Source organism: Caretta caretta, chromosome 2 (genome assembly GCF_965140235.1).
Source record: "Caretta caretta isolate rCarCar2 chromosome 2, rCarCar1.hap1, whole genome shotgun sequence".
Classification (NCBI taxonomy): Eukaryota; Metazoa; Chordata; order Testudines; family Cheloniidae; genus Caretta; species Caretta caretta.
The window spans coordinates 41,188,005-41,201,237 of NC_134207.1; the positions used below are offsets into that span (position 1 = coordinate 41,188,005).

Here is a 13,233-nt window from a genome sequence, read left to right on the forward strand (position 1 = left end):
CAGGCCCCGCCTCCCAAACTACTCCCTCCCTTCTCCCAACCAGAAAACCCCGCCGCCTAGTGTCCTCTGGAGTCTGGCGCAGGCGTATTTCAACCCAGAAGGGGCGGAGTTAACTAACGCCTCGCGAGATTTCACGCCGGGCACCGGGGGGGGGGAACGCGCTGCATTGTGGGAGGTTCTTCCTTTCTTGTTGCCCGGCCATCTTGGAGGCGCGCCTCGGGTGAGCGGGGCTCCGCGGGGTTGGGCAGGGGCGCTGCGGGCCGGCCGGCACTCGGGGCTAACCCTTCCTCCTTGTGTTTCAGCAACCGCCGGACCCGACACGAGGCAGCAACATGGTGGCTGCGAAGAAAACGGTGAGTGAGCGGGGCGGGCCTGGCGCTCACGTGGCGGCGGCAGGAGGCTGCGGAGCGGCCCCGGGGCAGCTGCCTGGGGAGCGGCCAGCGGTCTCCGGGCTGTCCCGGGGGTGGGGGAACCCAAATGAATAAGGGGAGCGGAGCAGGGTGCCCCAAGTCGCTGTGGGAGGCCTCCCCCTGGGCTCCTTCAGCTCGTAGGAGGCGCTGGCGCAGGGCGGTATCGTCCCCTTAGCTGTGTTGGGCTGCCCCTCACCTCGCTCTCCCCTGTGTCTTCCGAGCCCGGGTCGCCTCACGCCCGGCTCTCGCTGTCCGCCCGAGGTTCCCTGGCGTGTCGATATCCTCCCCCGGGGGCTTTGCTAGCTCTGTGCGGTCGGGATGGGTTATGGCCTAATTGTTCTAGAACAAAGCGTGGGTGAGGGTCAGTGCATTTCGGCGTCTGCTCTCGTGTCTTGCTCTACCTTGTGATGAGCATGGCCTTTATTTTTGTACGCTCGAAAGTTCGGGAGTCATGCTGTAAGATGTCCTCTGTAATTACAAAATTCGCTACCTGGTTGCAATATGCGGCAAAGCATTACAGAAAAATCACTTCAGCGCCCTGTTGATAGTGATCACTGTCCTAGTTATATTGCATGAAATGTATGTACGCAGGACAGGGTCTAATGGTCAGACTGCAGTTTAAAATGGGGTAACTTGATGCTTCTTTCTAAACCTGGCTTAGCCTTGGTAAATTGAAAAAGGACCTTTGAATGTAGGATCCCACAAATATACTGACCCTGAAAAGGGTAGGGTCAGGTTGGAAGTTCAGAACAATACAACATAATTTGTATAGTAGCTTTAAAAATTGTCAGTTAATTTCTCTTTGCATTTAAGAGGTATAAATAAGGGGACTACCTTGAAGTCTGAGGAATGTTGTCATATGATATACAAATTTCTTGTTTTGTTATTGATAAGCTCTTTCTTAATTTCTTGGATATTTAGATATGAGCTACTTCATCTTTTGAACTGTAAATAGTAAAAAGCTTAGTGAACCAAAAGACTTGTTCAGTTAAAGCTCTTTAAAATTGTTCATTCTCTGTGTTAATCTGCATTATTCCATGTATTTTAACTCTGTTACAGAAAAAGTCGCTAGAGTCCATAAACTCAAGGCTTCAACTGGTTATGAAAAGTGGTAAATATGTGCTTGGGTACAAACAGACTCTGAAAATGATTCGGCAGGGCAAAGCCAAGTTGGTCATCCTAGCCAACAACTGTCCTGCTTTGAGGTAGGTACTGTTCTGTTGGAAATTGGACTTCCTGAAAACTGCTTTTAGAGAGAGATACTTTGTCCACATCTGCTTTATGCTGTGCACAGTGTGAACAGTTTTTAGTACAGTGCACTGAACTGTCCTGTCCTAGTTCTACAATGTTATATTTGCTGCAAAATGATGCTGGATCTCTGGTGCAAGTTGCTTGTGCAAACAATGCAGGACTGAGCCTGTAAAGTGCTTTTAAATTATGCTGCCCAGCTTCTGTACAGCAAAGGAAGCTTATATTAAAGAAAAATTTTCTACACCTGTTATGATTCAGATAAGAAGGGTGTAGCAAAGTGGCTGTTTATGCAGGTGGAGAAGGAATCCTAAATGGCTTCTGTGCCTCTTCCTCTCCCCTCCCTATTTTGAAACCTCATGCTGTGGGCTGGATCCTGTCTGTCATCAAATAGGGTTTTGGTGGCTTTGAAAATAACTTTTTATGAGGAGTTTCAAGATGCAGAAAAGGGATCCAGACCCTGTAGTGGCTGGAGCTATTCGGGTTGTGGGAGGGGGACAGGTTGATGTGGATCTGCATGTAATTTGGATTGCTGGAGGGGACCAGTGGTGGTTGACAAGACCTGCAGCTCATAGAGGCCAAGTGGAAAAGGGGCAAGCTAGGAATGTGAAAGAACTGGACACAATTCACTTTAATGCCTCTGTCACCACCAGAAGCCCAGGTTTCTGGTTCCCTGTCTGCTTAGCATCTGGCCACCTGCCTTCCCCAGCCCTCATCAGTAAGGCTACATTTTAGTCATGGGCATTTTTAGTAAAAGTCATGGATAAGTCACGGGGAGTAAACAAAAATTCACATCCTCTGACCTGTCCGTGAATTGTACTATATACCCCTGACCGGAGAAGAGTGACCTGGGTTTTTATGGGGGGGAGCAGCCTGTGACTACTGCTGGTGAGGGGTGGGGCTGGCAGGCTCCCTACCTGGTTCTGTGCAGCTCCCCAGAAGTGGCGATGTCCTTCCCTCAGCTCCTAAGTGGAGGTGTGGCCAGGCAACTCTGCTTCGCCCTGAGCACCAGCTCCGTAGTTCCCATTGGCTGGGAACCATGGCAGTGCCTGGAGGTGGATTAGGAGCTGGAGGAGGGACATGATGCTGTTTCGGTGGAGCCCTACCGAGGTAAGTGCTGCCCAGATTCTTCACCCCTCTTGTACACCAACCCCCAGTCCTGAGCCCCCTTCCACACCCAAACCCCTGCAGCTGCTGGGGGAGGGAGTGCGGTGGTGCGAAACTGCCCCTGCAGCGGCCAGGCCCTGGGCCAGTCGCTGCTGGGGCAGAAGTTAGAGGTCCTGGAAAGTCACGGAATCCATGATGTCTGTGACAAACTTGCAGCCTTACTCATCAGCTACAGGTTCCAGTGACCAACCCATCAACTAGTCCTGTTCACTGCCAGTCCCTCTCAGCAGTCTACTTTTGCATCTCCTGTCAGCCCTTTTTCCCTGTACAAAGGAGCCTACCTGCTATTTGAGCAGCTCTTGAGGCCTTTCTTGGAAAAGACATCTGCACTAACCAGAGCTGCCAAACCCCGTTCCTGTCTGTCAGAATCAGACTCCTATATCCAAAAGCTGTGATTGGGAAGCCAGGCTCCCCTTGGGGGAAAGATGGTGACTGCCCCCAAACACACATCTCAAGTGGAAGAATAAAACTAACTTCACTGCTCAATAATCTAAAACTTTGGAAGTGTAGTTAGGATTCAAACTGGTCTAATAATGTCCCATTGAAGGATTCATTTGATGGGAATGAGTGAGTGTACCATTTTCTGATACATAGTTCCTTAATTCTCAGAAAATCAGAGATTGAGTACTATGCTATGTTGGCAAAGACTGGTGTGCATCACTACAGCGGCAACAATATTGAATTGGGTACAGCATGTGGAAAATACTACAGAGTGTGCACGCTGGCTATCATTGATCCAGGTATGTGTTCTAGCATCTTTTGCTTCTATACGACTCCATCACCACAAAACATTAACTGGATTTGCCATTCTGTTTAATACTAGGGTACAGGGCCTGGACAGGACTTCCATGACACAGAACATTAAAAACAAAAAACCAGCATATTTTCTTTATTGGGCTTGCTTCACCTCAGCAAGCTATTTTTCCCACCAGCAATGGGGATCTTTAGAATACTTTGGCCAGTTGATAAGGCTTGGAAATATGATCTCTAATACAGTTTTTCTTATTGGACATCCAAGCTTGAAAGTGAACAGGATTGCTAAATGCTCTAACCTGGGCTTCTCAAATGGGGAGTCGGGACCCCTCGGGGGGTCGTGAGCTGTCAGCCTCCAGCCCAAATGCTGCTTTGCCTCCAGCATTTATAATGATTTTAAATATATAAAAACGTGTTTTTAATTTACCGGGGGTGGGGTTTCACTCAAAGGCTTGCTGTGTGAAAGGGATCACCAGTTAAAAAAAAGTTTGCGTACCCCTGCTCTAACATTTCTCATTTTAAATGTTTGGCGTCAGCAGTGAACAAAGATAATTACCATAGGCTGGTGGTATCTCTGGGCCTAAAGGCTGACTGTTATAACCTCTAAGATGAACACTCTAATTAAGCAATTTCTTGTCTGTATTTACCCCAAAGTATCTTTAAACATAGTCTAATCCTGCTCTATTTTAGATGGTGCCTTGTTTAGTTGCTGCTTTGTCAGCCACTTTGAATGGCTGCTTAAAGATGGATTTCACTACATTTCTAGATGTATCTCTACTGAGTTGTCCTTGAGTGACCATTTGAATGTTCACTGTAGTTATATCTGCTTATTGTGTGTATGATATGAATACAGTATGATATTTTACACTCAAACTAATTCCAGCAAAATCTAATTTATAACCTGCTGCTTCAGGTTTGACTTGTGAATAACTATTTTAATATAGTTACATGCAACACTTTTATTTTTAGTTGTATAATTTAGCTCTTAAGTCTGTATAGTACCTCTGCTTTTGAGTTGGTATTGGCAAATATTGTCACTATCCTGTATTTCAATGATCGGGCTAGTCACTTGCTATATTAAAATTCTGCAACGTATCCTCAGGACTTGCTTGTTTCTCTAGTTCTGTGTTTTTAATGGCTAGTGATGTGTATTTAATTGTCATTTTGTGTTGTACATTAGTATAATTTATATAGAAACAGCTTTGACATTTTTTTAAAAAGGAAAACATTTCAAAGATTAATAGAGACCATACTCAGAAGTATACTATCCTTCAAAACTATTTGTTGGTGCCAACACCTGAGTTTAATTTAATGTGATAGAATTTTCAAAAGCCAAGTTATAACAGATTTCTAAGTGGAAGATATTGGTCATTGTGGAATGGCAAACTTAAAATAGCTTCCAAATAGTTGTCCTGTATTTGTAAATGGATTTTGCTGTAGCCCCTTTCCTGAGATTTGAATATGGCTTATTTTTCCATTTACAGGCGATTCTGACATCATTAGAAGCATGCCAGAGCAGACCACTGAGAAGTAAAAGCTGGAGAGCTGTCATCCTTTCTATAATAAAACTGGTTACAGACTTGTTTTAAAAAAAACCTGTATTTTGTATTAATTTATACTGTTACTAGTTTCGGGCACAAGTGTGCAAATAGAGACTGATTACCATGACTGTGCCTCTTTTTCTGTTAGAAAAGCGTTCTACAAAAAAACAGTCTAAAACTTTCCAAAGGCTTTGGATTTGAATAGGGCAAGTAGAATAAGAATCCCTGAAAATCCTAATAGTTTGCTTTATTTTGTGTGGTTAATTCAAGAGGAGTAGGACATAAAACAGCCTAAAAACTTAATCTTAATTTCATTTGATGGAAGTCTGAGGTAGGTAAGCAAAGGGAGTGGTTGAGAGAATTTTGTTTAAACATATATAGAAGGAAGAGGCTTATTTGAACTAAAATTAATTCTTTTTTTAAGATCCAGGAAAGAGATGAGACTAGTTTTTTTCATTCTCAGGGGAGTGTTGGAATTAATTATGTAGGGTATAATTTAACCATAAATCCTTCATTAAATCCAAAGACTGAATGGTATTTATAAAATTGCTCTAAATGTGCCTAAAAAGCCTAAACAAGCAATTTACTACATTTCAGGAGTAACAAAACATAAGCATTTGATCAAGATACTTACAAATGGTCTAGGGAGACATCTCTGGCTTTAGCCCTGTATTGGTCAGCTCCAACTTGGTCAGGTAGGTATTAGCAGTGAATCCTTGAAGAGTTTACTTTTTTTATATATGCTTTTAATAAACGTGATATTACCAATTATCAGACCTTACCTAAGGCCAGATGAAGGAGTTTCTTCTATAGCCTGTTGTTTATTGCACCTGGTACCCAATGAAGAGGTTTTTTTTGCTTTAGCCCAAACCTTAATGAGAACACTGGTATTTTGAAGGGTCACTGCAAGTTTGACACAACTCTTCTTATGGTTTCATTCTTTTTGGTTTCATGTTTTGGGTCTATTCATGCTAATATCCCTACTCAATTGAAAACCCTAGTTCACCCAAATCTAATGTGGGCCTATATTTCTAAAGGGAGAATTCATTTCAGTGTATTAAAATAGCGCTTATAAAATCTAAGCGACAGTGAGATATAGATTTTTTTTTTTTAAGTGACTTGGCTGAGTGCCCAACTTGAGACATCATAAAGGGACTTCTTTTTTTAGAAAGTACTATGCATCCCATCTGCAGATCCTTTTTTTTAAAGGAGATTTATTCAGATCACTAGTTATGCTTGAAAATGTTGGTCTCTGCTTATGGACAGGGACCATCTTTCTCTGAAGCCCTGATCACTGGTGCTATTTTAATACAAATAAGGAGTATTTAGAAGTGAGAGGTCCGCTCTCTGCAGGCATCTAGTAAAAAGAATACACAATAACAATACAATTTCTCTCATAGGTGGTTTCAGCTTTTCAGCAATGTATCTTTAATAGAGCCATACAAAATACACTTTACTACAATTCTGTGTATTTCTCCTTTTGATGTATGCTGAATCAGTCATTGATTATTAATAAATTTCTTCTGAACTGTAAGAATCTTTGCAAGTGGCATCCATTACAGTCACAATAAAACCTGAAGGAAGTTACTTAGCTAAATCCTGTGATACTGGAAGAATTAACCCCATTGATCTTTGAATCTCTGTATTAGGATCCTCTCAAGAGGAAGTTTTTATTTTAAAAGTGATTTTGAAAGTAAAATTTGCCTGTTTAAATTTGCATTATTTAAATTGGACACTACTTAATTTGTATGCTAGGTGTCACTTAATCCATTACCTGTACTTAAACATTGAGATTTAAAGTTCTGGGAAGGTGGGGGAGATTGTGTTCCAGGATCCATCAGCCACCATATTTGTTCAGTTATAAGCATATTTGCATTTTTTGTGCATCTATAAACAACTCCCTTGAGCACATACTACTATCAAACAACAAACTCTTCATGTATGCTAGGAAGCACGAAAGATGAAACTGCACTCAGTTCCCAGTTCTAGAAAGGGGTGTGTGTGAGCTAAAGGTCAGATTTGAAACCTCTTACTTAATTAAAGCTCTAACAGAAACTCTATGTAAGTTTTCTTTGACCAGTCTGAAAAACTAATGGATCTTTAGCAAAAACCAATATTGGATGCAGAATTGTTTGCAGTCCAACAGCACGATTACAGAATCCCATCACTCACTGCTTCAGTCTAGTTTCAGAGACTACTGTTGTTACGCGGTCACGTTTTTCTTTACCAGTTAGCATGTTACAAGGGGAGACTTGTTTTAAGAATTTGAGTCCAAAACAGTAAATGCTTTTGAAAATCTATTCATTCTCAAAAATGAATTCTACTTAATTAGATATAAGATAGCTTATACTGCTTTGTAAAGCTGTATACATTCATGCAAGATTTATGTAATTGTTGAGTACCAAAAAAAAAGTTCAGTCTTCAAGCATCTTTTTGGTACTTTCAGCTGCTGTAAGTTGTAAACACGTGCAAAATTTGGAGGTACCAGGAACTGAAAACCTCACTCTTGAGTCTGCATGGTGGGATGTCACTTAACCCTACAAACTTACTACTGTAATGTTTGCATCCTCACAATGGATGAACTGCTCTTTAACAAGAATGTGCAGAAAAGGCTACTGCCTTTTTTGGAAAGAGCTAGGAAATTACTATTTTGACAAGCTGAAATCAAAAGGGAACATGTATACTGCTTGTCTGTACTTTACCTTCAGAGCATGAAAAAAGGAATATAAAACACTGTCCAAGGAGAGAGGACGGCAGCAAAAACTAAAGGATTTTGGGAGGGAAAGAAAACACCCTTCAGGTTTCTTGGGGATAGAGCTGGTTTTCATCTGTAAAAGTCTCCATGTTCTCGAGAGAACACTTGCTGTCACAGTTGTGGCCTAAGACATGTAAGATTCACTTGTGACAAAAAGGTGCCAACAGGTGGTAGATTTTTTCAGAGACTGGAAGAGAGGGTGAAATTGCAGTTCAGGAAAGCTATTGCTCAGTTTAAATGTGGGGTTTTGTTGTGGTAAGAAACAAATTCAGTGTCACTTTGAAACTAATCACATTTTTTTGGTTTGACCACATTAAATAATTAATTTGCTTAGCTCTGCTGTTGAATTATCCAACAAGAGTAGGATTGTCTAGCCTGAGAGAATCTGCTTCAATGAAAACAGTACCTTCTATATGGCTCTCAAAGTGGAATATTTGAATGTAAGATCACCCTAGGACCATTCTCCCTGAAACATTTAGTGCCCCGTATTCTGCCCTTTAACTGGAGGAAATTTGCTTGTCTCCCACTGTAGACTAGATAGCGTGTGCACACAAGAAAAGACCCTTGACCTGAAGCGTTTACAATGTGATAGAGTAGAATATAGACTGGGACCAAATAATTGTGAATTCTGTCCACTGACTAGAGTGAGAGGAGATTGTGGGTGTTCTGGATGTAGTAGGCAAATGGCAAACTGTTACTTGAATGCTGCTGAAACACCTGGAATACTGCAAGGAAACACTAGTTTGAGTTAGTGCATACATTTGTGATGCAAGTAAAAACCTATTAAGCTAGACTACACATTCCCTCATGTCTAGTTTTCTATAGATGATGTTTTATACTAGGCAAAGGAGAGTATATATGAAACAATTGTTTTATAATCACATTTATGCTGCACACTTAATATTTTTAATATGATGGAGGGGGTGAGAGATGGAGCACAACTAATAAAGCAAAAATGATTTACAGAGTATATTAGAGTCAGATTCGCAGGCCAGAAAAGGGCCATTGTGATCACTAGCCTGACCTGTGTAACACACCAGTAAGTAGTCTAAAAATACCCAAACACACCATGGAGGTTTCCATTTAAAAATAAAAGCATTTTATTAGATTGCATAGCTTATGAATTCAAGTGTTAAATTCTTAGAAATTTTTCTAGTTACTAAATTTTTTTATAAATTCCTTTCAACATTTGTCTTACTGCAATCAATGCAAGAGAACAATACGATGCTGTACCTCAGTATGTAAATATTGGGTCCAAAAATGTCCTTTTCCCTCAGACACAAAGATTTGTGCTACCTAGCTTTGTACTGCTTTAAGAAAATAGCTTTGTTGCAACTTGTATGTATAAATATACAGTACAGTGTATACATCTGTTAAGAACTCTTCATCAGTATCTTAGTCTGTTTTCCAGGGCTTCCATTCTCTTAGTTATTTCTTCCAGTATTAATAAGTTAAGGAAAAAGCTATCTGGAATACACAGTAGCATACAAAAACTTGCCAGAAAGTCCTTCAAATATTAATTTGATTCTCAACACACCGAAGGATGTGAAATCCTTTTTAAAATGACAGTAATTTAACAAGCATGTCATGGCAGCCTCTAAAATTGTACACACCTGTATTTGTAACAAATATTGTCTGTTGTATCCAGCACAACGCTGTGTATTTTTTTACTCAGCATTCTGGTATGTAATTGCTACATTTTTCTTTCATTATCATTTAAGTGCCTCCCCCGCCCCGCCCTTCATGTCCCCAACGTATTATGGAGGGAAGAGAAAATATAACTGCAGCAGATGCTGCTGGTTGTAGGGGTTTGTAGTCTGTTACTGATGTGCTGTCACTATCCACTCCCCTCAGTCCTTGTATTTCACAGCTCAACCCTATTTCTCCTTTTCAATGCAGGGCTAGGCAAAGGGAGCCCAATATGGAACTTTACAACTGGGTTTCTTTATCACCCCTAAACATTTTGTTCCCTTACATTTAAATGTACTGTCCAGTAGTATTACCAAAAGGACCCATAAACAGGAGTTGCAGGTCACTGCTTATATCTGCTTAGCACAGTGATTGGAAAAAGGGGGCTTCTATTGGCATTTTAAAGTGAAGTGAAACTTTGTTCCTTGCTAGTGCAATCTTTAAAAATGTTTCAGCTACTTACCGCTATGAAGCATATATATAAACATACTATTTACACTAGATTAAGATGGAAGACACATGAAGTCCCTAACCCACAAATAGATCTGGTACAGTACAGGAAAACAGGTAGTTATGAGTACTGTAGTATTTGAGCACCTCATAATCTTTAGTGTGTGTATCCTCAACACTTATGAAATGCTTTATCCCCATTTTACAGATGGGGAACAGAGAAAATAAGGGCTGGATCCACAAAGGAGACTTTGGGCCCAGCGTGGATTGTTGGATGTTTTTAGGAATACATTGCACAAACACCTGCCAGGACCGGCCTCTGCAGGGGACTGGACTTGAGGACCTCTCAAGGTCCCTTTCAGCCCTCCATTTCTCATTCTTCGCAACACCTAACTAGGTTGTCTGCTGCCTAGTGGAATCCACAGAGGGAGAGTTGTGTGCGTAAGAATGGGATCCACAAAAGCCAGAAAGCTGATCTGGCTGCTGTTTAAGCTAGTAAGCAGAAAATTTGTAGAATGGGTGTGGCTTAAGCAAGACTGACTTTCAAAGGGAGTTAGGCACCTAACTCCAGGCTGCAGGGAGTGGCTGTTGCTACTTGGGATTCATAGCTGTGAACCTTTCCCAGAGTTTGTTGCAGGAAAGGGCTGACCTGGCTGAGGCATCTAAGAGGAGACTAAAATAATTAAAATTGAAGCCAGAAGTGGTTTGTGTGTGTAAAATCAGTCATCATCACTGTTCTCTGTAGAATATCCTGACATTTTCATTTGGAAATTATTTTAAGTGACTTGCTGCATGTGGCTATTCCCTGAGCACAGCAGGAGACTTCTCTTCAGTATTCTGAGACAAGAGTTTCCTGTTGCCAATAAACACTACTCAAAAATAGTATGATGGAGGACTAAAATTTCAGCAGAAGTAATAGCCAAATCCAGAGAATAGGATTATAGTCTCAAAATCAGTCTCCATTTTTTTTTGCCTCCTCTTATACTCCCTACTCACCTGATCTAAGATGTAGACTTTTCTTGCTATTCAGTGGTTATGAAACATTAGGATGTATATTTATGAATAAAAACTTTGGTCCTTTCATTGAAGGAGCTGTGGATTTGAAGTCATTGTAAGAGCTGTGTAAACAGTAGTAGAGTCTTTTGGGCCCAAGGAGACATCTGAGACTTTGAGTTTTAAGTGCTGGAAATGGCCCAACTTGATGATCACTTTAGATAAGCTATTACCAGCAGGAGAGTGGGGTGGGAGGGGGTATTGTTTCATGGTCTCTGTGTATATAATGTCTTCTGCAGTTTCCACGGTATGCATCCGATGAAGTGAGCTGTAGCTCACGAAAGCTCATGCTCAGATAAATTGGTTCGTCTCTAAGGTGCCACAAGTCCTCCTTTTCTTTTTGCGAATACAGACTAACACGGCTGTTACTCTGAAACCAGTTTTAAGTGTGTGGCCCTAATTAGCATTTATTGTAACAGTCTTTCCCCCTCTTCCTTCCCCTTATAAATAACTTCCTTTCTACCTGTGATCCAGGAAATAATTATTCAGAAAGGATATATCGCTGGGTTAGTTTTTTTACTTCAGCATTGGCATGGTTCTGGTATGTTATGAGATTTTCACAGTTGCACTGCTCCTTCTTATCTTTTGAAGGGTTTGCTGGAAAAGCAGACAGAAGGCATTCAGAGAAACAGTGACATGTAATCTAAATATACTGAATCTGCAAGAGAATGTAGCTACTAAATGCAAAGTATGTTCAATATTTTCCTGGCACCAAAAAATAGTATAATCACTGTCAAAAGATGCACATATCAAATCCCAGTTAAATACTTAGCTGTAATCACCACAGATGAGGATGCACTTAGAGAGGGTACTATGGAGAAACAGGTAGGCAAGGAATGCCACTCTGTGGTGGGCATTGTTTATGAATTTCCAGTCTTGACATGTCTTTCTAACCTGTGTAATCAAAGGAGAAGGCTGGAATTGCCTAAAGATTACCTGAGCCATGGTAACTAATTACCTGATCTTGTTGTTGACTGTGAAACACTCTCCTCTTCAAAAAGATACTTGTGATGTACTGCAAAATTGGAACAGGCAAGGAGATCTGTGACGGCTATGCTGGCTGGTTCAGATCCTGCAGGAAACCCCAAGACAGAACTGTGGTCATGATTATGTAACACATCTATTGAATTTTGTATGTAACACCTTATTCATTTAAGGCCAGATTCTTCCACTCACCCACTGATCAGCACCTTAATCCAGTGGATTTTAGCGGGACTTCTAATGGTGTAAGGTACTACTCAGAGTTTGCATTTTACACAAAGAAGCTGAGCTATTAGATTGTATACTGTAGATAGACTGCTTAAGTGTTGTATTCCAGGCCAGGAGAAGGACTTCAGCTCTGTATTGGTTACTGTTAAGCCTGAGCCTATTAAATAGTAAATGATCATGTAAATAAAAAAATGTGTTAAAGTACATCAATGTATAAGGCTGCTGTGGAAGTTGCAGCATCCTAATAAACTACTATGGGGGATAAGGTGGGAGCATGCAACCATAAGCTTGTTGCAGCAAAGCTCAGAAGACCAAAAAGGGTTTGTGAGGTTTTTTTTGGTATGGATATCCCTCTGGGTGAATGATGAACTTTCTGTAGAGGATGCCGTGAGAAGAATGCTGAGTGGGGAGCCAACTGAGGGGGAAATGGGACACACAGATTTAAAGCATCTAACCTGAAGAATGAGGACCAATCTTGTGAGGCCTCCCTGTCAGTGGATCCTGATGGGGATCTGACTCTTCCAAAGCTGGCAGAAACAATTTCCAAAAGAGAAAGATATTAATAGAAAACATGATTTTATTCTTTGCACAGAACAGTAGCTTCCCATGACAGGAAAATGATATTTCTTTCCTGATGATTTTCTGTGAGCGGCTTCCCTCCACATTCATAACACATTGGCAATGGCTCTCCTGAGTGGAATTCAGAGGGGGCTCAGCATTTTTGCTGGAGGCGCCAAGACTAAGCCCTGCCCTTCATCTTAGGCCATCAAAAGAGTTCTTCTAAAGCTAGAAACACTTCAGCAACTGACTACTAATAACTTACAATTATATCAACTAACCTTAAGTCAGTTATATGTCTGTCAACATTTACAGAAAAATTTCAGGTCAAACCCTCCATAGCAGAGTCCAAACTTTGGGCTGTGTGCGCGTGACCCTGGCTTGTCAGTTTGACTCAATC

General features: G+C 41.2%; 2 protein-coding genes and 1 non-coding gene across 11 annotated transcripts in view; 2 read left to right on the plus strand and 1 right to left on the minus strand.

Moving 5' to 3' along the window:
• Positions 1–136: 136 nt before the first annotated feature.
• On the plus strand, positions 137–5,173 carry RPL30 (ribosomal protein L30). Its single transcript, XM_048841316.2, has 5 exons — positions 137–220; positions 303–353; positions 1,470–1,615; positions 3,435–3,565; positions 5,063–5,173. The coding sequence occupies exons 2-5, from the start codon at positions 333–335 to the stop codon at positions 5,110–5,112; spliced, it is 348 nt and encodes a 115-aa protein (XP_048697273.1). The 5' UTR covers positions 137–220; positions 303–332; the 3' UTR covers positions 5,113–5,173.
• Positions 4,601–4,728, plus strand: LOC125633106 (small nucleolar RNA SNORA72). Its single transcript, XR_007355494.2, has one exon. It is a non-coding gene; the product is annotated as a small nucleolar RNA SNORA72 (small nucleolar RNA).
• A 3,777-nt stretch (positions 5,174–8,950) lies between the features above and the next one.
• Positions 8,951–13,233, minus strand: part of MATN2 (matrilin 2) — a 122,438-nt gene continuing 118,155 nt past the window's right edge. For all 9 annotated transcript variants that reach the window (XM_048841307.2, XM_048841306.2, XM_048841309.2 and 6 more), the window contains 4 exons: positions 12,731–12,802; positions 12,025–12,138; positions 11,565–11,663; positions 8,951–9,314 (listed from right to left, as the gene is read on the minus strand). In XM_048841307.2, coding sequence (XP_048697264.2) covers positions 9,262–9,314; positions 11,565–11,663; positions 12,025–12,138; positions 12,731–12,802 — 338 coding nt within the window. In that variant the 3' untranslated portion in view covers positions 8,951–9,261. The remainder of the gene's footprint in view (positions 9,315–11,564; positions 11,664–12,024; positions 12,139–12,730; positions 12,803–13,233) is intronic.

What these genes read in the sequence shown, in the direction of transcription:
- RPL30 (XM_048841316.2), top strand. Translation starts at nt 333, where the DNA reads ATGGTGGCTGCGAAGAAAACG. An exon ending in AACAACTGTCCTGCTTTGAG is followed by an intron (nt 1,616 to 3,434) that starts GTAGGTACTGTT and finishes CTTAATTCTCAG; the next exon opens with AAAATCAGAGATTGAGTACT. An exon ending in GCTGGCTATCATTGATCCAG is followed by an intron (nt 3,566 to 5,062) that starts GTATGTGTTCTA and finishes TTCCATTTACAG; the next exon opens with GCGATTCTGACATCATTAGA.